At 38.4% G+C, this 10,665-nt stretch overlaps 1 protein-coding gene across 1 annotated transcript; it reads left to right on the top strand.

Moving 5' to 3' along the window:
• Positions 1-4,441: 4,441 nt before the first annotated feature.
• LOC148861505 (ARM repeat superfamily protein) lies at positions 4,442-6,349 on the top strand. The gene is made up of 5 exons (XM_088941481.1): positions 4,442-4,840; positions 5,053-5,159; positions 5,258-5,405; positions 5,587-5,781; positions 5,868-6,349. The coding sequence occupies exons 1-5, from the start codon at positions 4,628-4,630 to the stop codon at positions 6,117-6,119; spliced, it is 915 nt and encodes a 304-aa protein (XP_088797607.1). The 5' UTR covers positions 4,442-4,627; the 3' UTR covers positions 6,120-6,349.
• The last annotated feature ends 4,316 nt before the right edge of the window (positions 6,350-10,665 follow it).

Genomic DNA, 10,665 nt, shown 5'->3' with positions numbered 1-10,665 from the left:
AAAAAAATCAATTGCAACCATAGTTGCATGCAACATGTAACCCTTAATGAAACACAACACAAATACACCGATATTTGCATTAAACTTGAGACATCAGATCAATTGATTTTCTTTTTCTTTTATTCTTTTATTTCGAAGGTTGGCGTTTTGTGTTTGAATGGGAGTTGCATGTGACCATGGACTTGGAAGATTTACTCTCAATGGAAATAAGGTGCATCATGCAATGTCCAAAGCCTGGATATGATACACCATATATTGGGTGTATTGTTATGTATAATGTTATTGGATAAGAGCTCTAGCAAAATATCAAACAAAAACAATGAAGAAAAAGAGTTTCCATCATTCGAAACGCTCAATGCACGAACTTGGCCCTGGTGTTATATAATTTATGTTTGAACCCTGGTGTTATATAATTTTTAGTAGAATGTTCATCGGATTATATTAATGCCAACAATTATCGACTTTTTAGTTCATATGGTCTTGGTTGTTGTAGTGGTAACTTGCAATCAAATCCCACCTTACCCCTATTGTGTAACCCCATGGAACTAAAGAAAAGGAACACGAAGAATAACCGTTGCATCAAAATGATGCAAAGGAAGATGCAGCAATTTTAGTGGTAGCTAGAAATTACTATAGGTAGGAGCGGAGTCAAGAATTTTTCTGAGGGGGCAAAACCTAAAGTGGATTGGGGGAGAGTAAACATGGATGGACCATTGGCGGGAGGGGGCGACCATTTGGGTGGGGAGTGGGCAAGGGGAGAAATATACACGTAAAAGTAGGGATTTCTAGGCCATTGGGGTGGGGGTGGAGGACATGGAATGTGTCACAAACAATAAAAAATTTGAATGCCAATAATCATTTATATAGCACTAGAGAATAATTCATATGACCTCTATCATTGGTAGGGGTGTTCATGAGTCGGGCTGGGTTGGTTTCAATGATTTTTTTTTCAATCGATCCAACCTTGTCGGGTTGCTTATTCACCAAACTGAAACCGACCCACACTAAAGTAAAACCAACGCAAACATGAAGGGTCAATTTGGGTTGGCTTGTCGGTTTAGCTGGTTGGTTTGGGCAATGGGCAAAAGCAAGAGGCTATGTAGTGTTTAGTGTGTGCAACAGAAATTTCAAATTTCTCCCCAAGTTTGGCAAGTTTAAAGCCTTAGGGATCTTTTCTTGCAGAGCTTGCCCATCCCAAAAATGTAATAAATAAAAAGACATTGAAATTGACTCAAGCTTCCCCCCTTATCTCATTTCCATGTTTCATTTTCGATGTAAACTTTGTAGAAAAAGGAAATAACAATCCCCATACAAAAGCAATTCCCTATTTAACTAATGTTACTTAAACTTAAAGCTAACTAGGATAGAAAAGGACTATGAGTAAGAAAGTAAGAAGCAATATGACAATAGCAAAGGATGGAAACACTATACATTAGTGCATTACATGTTCGATTCGGTTCGGTTCTATTTCTATTTTCAAGTATGACAATTAAAACCGACCCAATCTATCGGTTTAGTTACTTGCAAGAATCAAAACCGACCGATGATTTTAAAAACCTGACCAAATCGGGTTGGGCCGATCCGATTTGATTGGTTTAGTCGGTTTGACTTATAATCTGAACACCCCTAATCATTGGCACTATGGGGCGAGGTGTTGAACAACATACCTAGTTAATGGGTTAATGGAATTATTAGGGTTCACAAGGTGGGAATTGACACAACATAGAAGTTGATTGGTAAATGAGAAGTAAACCAACTATTGAAAAAGAGATTTATCAAAATTGAGATCCAAACACAACATTTTGAGCACATTCAACAAGCACTTAATAAATATTCTAACAACTATTTCAAAAGTTGTTTTTAATTTTATCAATGGTAGGCTAGGGGTATTTTAAGGGACATGTGTCAAAAAGATTTTTTTTAAGTGCTTATCCAATGTGCTCACAATTTGTGCCTACCTGATCCAGATTGTTACTAACATGCTCAGTAGGAGGACACTCTAATGCAACAATTGAATATTTGTTCAGGCAATTCTTGCTTGTCTTCAATTGTGTTTAGACCTCTCTCTTTCTCTCTCTCTAATGGTTTTAATTCTTTTAAGAGACCTTTGAGTATTGGAAAATCTACAAGTTTTATATAATAGCATCACATGTCTTAGGCCTAGCATATATTGATGACTCATTAGGTGGTGTTAGGTATGACTTCTATTTATTTGAAAAATGTTTGTGATGTTGCGTGATCTGACTACTCAGTATTGAAGGATGATCTGGCTTCTAGTCGGATGGCGAGCTAAGTGAATCTATAAGAAAGGATCAAAGAACTCGGGGTGACTAGCCCAACGAGGTCGCTTCAATGCTTAAGTCAATAAACTGATGCGAGCTGAAAAGCTTTGAGAGCTTAGAGTACTTAGAGAGCTAGAGAGTAGAAGAATCACGCGTACCTTGCATCATTTGGGTTAGTGCCTTTATATAATGGAGCAGCCGTGGAACTCATGAAAGAGCTCCAAGATATCTGAGGTGTGGAGATAGAGTTCGTTCCGCTTCCGAAGGAGCAGTAGATAAGGCTTATTGTTCCACTTCCGACTCTGGCAAAGTCGGGATGAGCCCTAACCATAATCTCGGAAAAGTCAAGATCTGTTAGTTTATCGTGATCTCGAGGGATTCGAGATTCGGGTTCCGTTGGAGAGACCTCTAAAGTTGGTTACGCGGGAATCAATTACGTGGCGATTCGAGTCGTTGGTCCCAAACTGGTACTTCGGTTCCTTAGTTCCGAACTGGATTGAATGCCAAAGTGCTTCAATGCCGAGGTGAGCCTTATGCCGATGTGGCCCTGCACCGAGGTGACTGAATACTTGATCTCAACTATTGCGAACTAGGCATGTCAGGCTGAGTTGCCATCTCTTGGTCAGGTCGTGTCCACACGTCTTCTTTTCGCTAGGTCGGGCCAAATCACCCTTCATCAGTTTGTATTTGAATTATCTTCAAAACTAAGAAAGAGTGGTTAATAAATGTTTTTCTACTTTTGTTTGACAACTAAGTGACAGTAGACGCCATTAAGCATCATATAAGCAAAACAATAAATAAACACCTTGATGTTGGAGGAAACATTAAAATGAAGCTTCCAAAATGGTTGGTTTACACATAATCCGAGAGGAATATTTATTTTATAAATAGGCTTACGAAATAGTACTTTGGAACAAATGACAACATGGCGATGAACTGACATTGTTTTTCAAATAAACATAAGCCATATCAAGTTCAATTGGTCATTCACCATCTCATCGGTGTTGTGTATTCTAGTGGACCAACTAAAGCTGTCTTGTGGGGGATAAGTATTTTTTGAATTAAGTACTTATAAGAAAAGCACCTTTGCCTTATTTAGGGGTGCTTATGGCATGCCTTTTTTTTTAACCAAGTGTTATTTTAGGATGCTTATGGCTTCTTGAAAGCAATAAGCCCTAAAAGCACTTGTCCCTGCAGGGCCAAAGCTACATTACATCTTGCCATGGGCCAGTTGGATCATATTCATCCTAGTGCCCATCTGGGAGGGCTTTCATGCATTGCCTTCTAACTTTGTAAGGTTGTCCCACACATAGAAAGCCTAGAAAAATATAGAAAGTCCAAACACATCCCGTTTGGGAGGGCTTTGCACTGGAGGTTTTTGTTTTTTTTTTTTTTCTTTTTCTTTTTCTTTTTCTTTGCGTAGGAGGTAAGGTGTGTTAATTCAGCCATGGTGATTGAGCCATGCGTTATGGAGAACCTACGTGGAGTATTTTCCTATTTTAGTTGTGTTTCTTACGTTCAAAACAAAATAACTGATTTTCCAAATCTTCACCAAACATAACTTTTGACATTCTTATATGGGGCCCAGCTCAGAATGCCAGGAGCCATATCTTAAAAGCCATCCCAAACAGGCATTTACTAGCTTATTCAAAGCGGCTCTAGGAAAAAGCTAAAGCCCTCTCAAACTTGTCTAATCTATTGCCCATTTGCCCGCAAACTCTTCCTACAAGGCTACAAGCTTACTCACGGGATACGATCGCCATATATATCATCTCCCTTGTCATTGGTGACGGACCCCAGTTCTACCAAAATTCGGAAGGAAGGGAGAGTAGTACCCACCATCCACTCTGCGTGTCTGTCCGAGAATAAGAAAGACGACTAATAATCGAATCAATCAGAGAACTGTCAGTCCCAGTTGAACAATCTTAGCCGTTAAACCATCATATATTTTTGAAGATTAAATGTGACAAAGGGATCAAAGTGCACAGCACACCTATTTATAATTCGGTTTAAATATCAACTTTTATTTGACGGGCCCACTCATCTGGAGGCCCATGGACCGTACATGGGAAAGTAGGCTTTTCACCACTTTGAACGACCGGATTCCAAAACTCCATGCAATCCGGCTTAATGAAAATACATCCGTTACTGAATTGAACGTTTATTCACCACATTTCAAATTTTAAATTTTAAACCACCTATGAATCAAAAGAAGTTAAAAAACAACTCTCCTCCTTCACCTTTTTCCCTCTCTCGCCACCTCAAAACTCAGAACTATTGCTTACTCTCGGCTCCGAGCAGTCTGTACTCTAGACTACTACGTTTGAGTAATAGAATTAGCGGAAATGGCTCTCAGGCCCCTTGATAACGCTCTTCCAACCACGCCGGAAAGGCCCAAAAAAGTCGCAAAGGTCGCCATTTCTACCAGAAAGCCATCTTCTGATCTGGGAGTCAATGATGAAAACAAGGCCCCACCGGCGGCGACTGGGGACCTGGCAGTCGATTACATTGCATCAGAGGATCTCAAGGCCTTACCAGAGCCAGAAACCAGGATTCAAGTAACTTCTTTTCTTTTCTCCCTGAACGCAGCTTAATTCGTTCTTTTTCTCATTCTATACTTAATTGCTTTCGGGGTTAGCTATATCCATCTCTCGTATTCAATCCATTATCGATGTGGAAGAAATTTCAATGGATTCCATTCATTTTCTATTTAATTTCCGTAGATTTCTTGCACTTCTTTCTGATGTTCTTTGAATTTCTACCAAAACAGAGCTTAATGGAGGGACTAAATTCAAAGGACTGGACGAAGGTGTGCGAGTCACTAAATGACACGAGGCGATTCGCACTTCACCACTCCTCATTGTTGCTACCGATCTTGTAAAGTCATCTCCCTCCACTGCTACTTCTCTTTCTTCTCTTTAACATATAAGTTCCAGAAGAACTAGGATTTTCTCATCTGTATGTAACGCCTGCAGAGACAAGGTCACTCAGGTAATGGTGAAAGCAATGAAAAATCCCAGAAGCGCACTCTGTAAGACGTCCATTATGACTTCGTCCGACGTCTTCAACGCCTTCGGCGGTAACATACTCGATTCCGCCGCCTCCGATGCCTTTGATCCCTTGGTATGTAGGACTGACCCATCGCTCTCAATTTCTGTTCCGAAACCATCCACCCATCATCAAATTCTGTCTGGTTTGATAATTCTGCAAGAAAGCTCTAGATTCGAATGAAACATTTAACTCGACCAAAATGCTGATTATCTTGTGCTTGTGCGTGTTTGTGGTTGAATGAATGAATGAATAGCTGCTGCAGCTTCTGCTGAAGGCATCTCAGGATAAGCGGTTCGTGTGCGAAGAAGCAGACAGGGCGCTGCAGGCTATGGTAGCTTCCATGCCGCCTGTTCCCCTTCTCCATAAGCTCCGGGCCTACGTTAGCCACGCCAATCTTAGAGTGAGAGCTAAAGCTGCTGTCGTCATTTCAAACTGCGTCTCCAATATGGTATGTGGGGTAGATTTAGAAAGCTTTTGGGAAGCAAGCATTCATCGAGCTTCTCCTAACATGAATTTCATTTACTTCTGTAACAGGGACTAGGAGGAATGAAAGAGTTCGGGTTGGTTTCTCTGATTCAACTGGCCGCTGATTTACTGAATGACAGGCTCCCCGAAGCAAGAGAAGCCGCCCGGAGCACGGTGACTTCAATCCATGAGGCGTTCATTAGAGATGAAGCACCGAACACTGATGACGGATCGTCGCTAGTTGAGCGGTGGCAGAGCTTCTGCTCTTCTAACTTACCACCCATTCGAGCACAATCAGTGATGAAGATAATCCCATCTTAGTTGTGGCCAACGCCACAGTAGCAGAGTAGCCGCAGGAGCAGAATTAGCTTTATTTTTCAGAATTGGTATTAATTAGACATTTTTGTAGATGGCATAAATCATGTAAATGCTGCTTTTACATGATAAATGAGCAAAGATGTGTTGAACAATCATGACGCTTCCTATCTTCGCGTGTAATTAGGAAGACGAAGCATATTAGTAACAAATAAAGCGAGAAAATTAATGGAGAATTGTTCCGTGTATCACAAGATCCCAGTTAACGGACAGTATTTCCCAACTTTGTGGGGATGACTGGTTTGATCTGGTTTCTTCATTCCATTTACTTCGGACGAACAGGCACAAAATTCACAATAATTTTGCACTGGTTGCTGACCCGATTCTGACAACCATGAAGTATATATCGGGAGTTCGTGGAATTGAAATCCATTGAATTGGAACATCACATATATTGGAGTATAAATTTACTTGAATGCAAATTTATTTCTTTTTTATAGAGTATTTTTACATCTTAGGCTGCATTTAGAAATCATCCCGGTTTACTGTAAATTTACACTCTGATTCACTTTTATTGTGTTTGGCAGCATTACATTTATGCATTGACAAATGGCATAACAATGCATATTTACATTGATAATAAGATGTAAAAATACATCAATAAAAAAGAAGTAAATTTGTATTTAAGTGAGATTTTGATTAAACAAAACATGTTTTATTGAAGTTCATATTTGCATCCATCTGTTTGGTAAAAAGATAAATCTGTCAGTGCAAATTTCGGGTTTTTGGTGCGCCTATGGTAATGGGCTTTGGTAACACTACTTATTCTCAAGATGACTTGAATTTCGGGTTGTATTTATTCCCAATCTATTAGATTCAAGACGTTTATTTTGTTTTATACTTCTTTCTCCTGCTACTTTCCTTTAATCATTGTGTTGTATGTTTTTGTAATGCCGATCAATTTGGATGGCATCAACACTGTAAATCCCAGGTTGGTGGAAACGGTTAACAAACCAGTAACAAAGATAAACGTAGATGTTTTATTGATGATCGATTGTAGATTATCAACTAATGTTATGTAAAACATGATTAATATCATCATAATTTTATTTGATGGTATGATGGGGCCAAGCTCACTGTTGTGTTACAATACTATTTGTCCCAACCGATGGTCACAACATGACCTGTAAATGGGTGTCCAACTTGTTTAATCGATAGCCATATGCATGAGGACTCAAACCTAATGATCTATGGTTGAACGTATGATCAAATAAATTTTTTTAACAAGGTTTATAAGCTTAGTAGGTGTTTGGCATTGATGCCGTTTTTCTGATAAAACAACACCATGTAGGCGCCAAATCAGGAAAAAAAAAAACGGTGTTTCAGAAAACAATCCCTTATTTGGTAATGTTTTTTCATAAAAATGTTGCTTCAAACCACACCTTGAAAATTGGGAAAGTGTGGTATGAAGCAACATCAAATTTGATGTTTTCTAAGAAAACAATTTGTTGCTACCAAAGGTGCAATGATGTGGCATCAATGTGGCATCATCTTGGACGTTGGATAATATGACCAATGCTGAAAATGATTCTAGAGCACTGGTATCAAACAAAATCAGTACTATTTTTCCAAAAAACAGCCTATGTGGTAGCATCTCTTCCAAACAAATGCTTACAACTCACACATTCCCAACACAGTTTTATGACAAAAAAGTGTGATGTTCCCAACACCATGCCAAACACCTTTATTAATTGGTTGACAATTTTGCTCACTAAAATCATAAATCATACCTTACACGCCCACCATATTTAATTTGCCTAGGGGAATGCAGTGGACCCCACATACAATTAATATATATTGTTGACCAGTAGAGAATTTGGACTTGTCCAATGCCATGTCATCAAATGCAGTCATGGAGAGACCAAAATTATCGTGTCTGGTTCGCAGTCAAGATTAGAATCAAAATCTTTCGAAATCAGAATCAGAATCGGAATGGTCTATTCTCATAACCTGTTTTGTTAAGACAGGAATGAAAATGATAACTAGAATCAGCAAGAATGATATTTCATTCCCAACTAAAGGAGACCTCAAATGGGAGATGCCATTCCAGCAAGAATGGGAATGGGATTCTGATTCCATCCAACTAAAAGGTTGAAATTAGAATAGCCCATTCCAATTCCAATTCCAGACCCCTATTCCTATGAGCTAAACGAGACCCTAATCGTAGGGCTCACTCAACAAGGTCCCAATTGCGTTAGTTTGTTTTATTAGTTATGGACTAAGGCCTCATTACCTATAGTAACGTTTTTACCTATAATAATGTTTGGCATTAGATAGCTTAGACCAGAAAATACCAACTTGCTGGTGGGATTAGTGACCTATTTGTTATGGGTTGAACCGAACTGGTTTGAACCAGTTCAATTAATATAAGTAGACTAGTGGTCCGGTTCATGGATGAACCGATTGGGTTGTTCAAAAACCACGATTGACCACGTTGTTTGATTTTTTTTTTAACTATTTACACCATCAAATTGGAATTTACGAATTGGTCTCAAAATTAATTATTTGAATTACCTATTTTATTAAATGGGTCTAGCCAAGGATGCTGGAGTATGATATTGGCATTAAATCAGTAATTGCTTGGGCCCAAAGGCAAGCAACTGTGATTTAATGGCAGTCTAAATGTGAGTCATTAAATCACTAATGGCCAAATGTTTGGAAAGGGTGAGTGATTTCTCGTTCTCAAATTATCTTGATGATTGGCGATAATAATTTAAAACTGAGAATTCAGATATTGTCATTCTCAATAACACCATTGATGTTACCAAATATTTTAGTACGGATCCCACCTATCAACACAAAAAGATGTTAGAGGCACCAAGGTAACACGAATAAGAGCAAGTGTTAGAATTAGAACTATAGAGCCTAAGAACATTACCTATGGCTCTTAGCCCCTGTTTATAGGTGAGGTGCCATTATTTTCTGCATTACCTCATTTGTAATGGCTCCGCATATCGGGGTACAATGAAAGTTAGGGCCACTAAAGTGTTTACCGCGTAGTCGACCATTAAGGCCATTGTGAAATATGAGAGATGCCCTTTGAGGCATGTGAAATGATGAGATTGCCCCTAGTGTGTCACGTGTCCATCAGGGATTCGATGTTTCCTTATTTTTTTTGTGGCCTATGTGTACCTGTTTCCTTACGTTTTCATTCAAATCAAACACATGCTATTTGTGTATGTGTGTGTTTTATTTCTTATTTGTGATCTTTTCCTATAAACTGAGATATCATTGTTGGTTGCTGTTTAATTACGAGAACTATTCATCTTCTTTGGTTGTTGGTGTTGTAGGTGGATTGTCATTGGGTTTAGTTTCAAGAGAGGAGTAAGAATGGGTAAACTTAGTTTTTCTTTTCTTTTTTTTTTAAGAAAAAAATTAAGTTAAATTTTTGAAATCTTTCTTAAAGTTTCTGGTTGTTGCTGAAACCTCAATTGAAGTTTGGTAATTGCAGTCACCTCCTTGAATTTTCTAACATAGTTGCAAGTAGACCCCTTTTGTTTGAATCTTCTAAAAATATGCATGAAAATGTCTAAAATATTTATACATTTACTTTTAACCAAAATGTTCGTTTTTCCAAATTTTCTCTTCATATGAATCACTAACCCAAACCCTTCCAATATATTTTTTTCTGAAATTGATTTATTTTTCAAGTTTGCCCTTTATATCAATCGCTCAAATGTAAAGATGCAACTTTGAGTTCTCCTTTCTTTTTGTTGTTGTCTATAAAATTTGGGTTGCTTGTTTTTGATAAAAACCAGACTTAATAGTAAATGCACTTTCTCTTTTTAAAAGATTCTAATAGAAGGGGTTTATTTGAAAATGTGTAAAAAAATTTAGGGGAGGTGATTGCAATTACAAAACTTCACGGGAGGTTTTAGCAATTCACCCAAACATGCTCTCATGTACAAACTACAAATTGATTTATACACAGTGATAGGAGAGGGGGTTGTCCAATGAAATGACATCACCCAATAGAAAAGGTCTTAGTACAATTTAAAAAAAAAGGGGGGGATGAAATTTCGAGGGAGGTTTTAAGTCTTTTACCCTAAAATATTTTGAGATGACAAAACAATATAATGTCTAAAATTATCATTCCATGATAGATGCTTGTCAAGTATAAGGAGATCTTATTGGGCCAAATTTCATAAGCATAGGATTGGTTATGAGTCTAGTATTACAAACCCTAGGTTTGGGTCTATGTGTGCACAAACTCGAACCATTGACAGCTTTTGAAGTTGGATCTAGCTCCGCATCAATCTATGAGTCGATAAATCTAGCTCACATCATGTGAACCCATGGGTTCACAGGAGGCGTGGACCCTCCAATGAATTTTAAACACGACTCTTAACACGCAAACTGATGGAATTCTTGTCTTAACGACGAATTTCTTGGTTGGACCGGGTACTAAAAGCTCAAAATAACTTTCTATTCAACATTCAAGCGAGCATATCCTCTTTCCCTCTTTTTCTCTCACTCACACACGCGCGCGCAC

Source organism: Nelumbo lutea, chromosome 4 (genome assembly GCF_056320005.1).
Source record: "Nelumbo lutea isolate HS-2025 chromosome 4, American lotus-T2T, whole genome shotgun sequence".
Lineage (NCBI taxonomy): Eukaryota > Viridiplantae > Streptophyta > Magnoliopsida > Proteales > Nelumbonaceae > Nelumbo > Nelumbo lutea.
The sequence above is the reverse complement of the archived record's forward strand: the minus strand, read 5'-3'. Positions and strand labels throughout refer to the sequence as shown.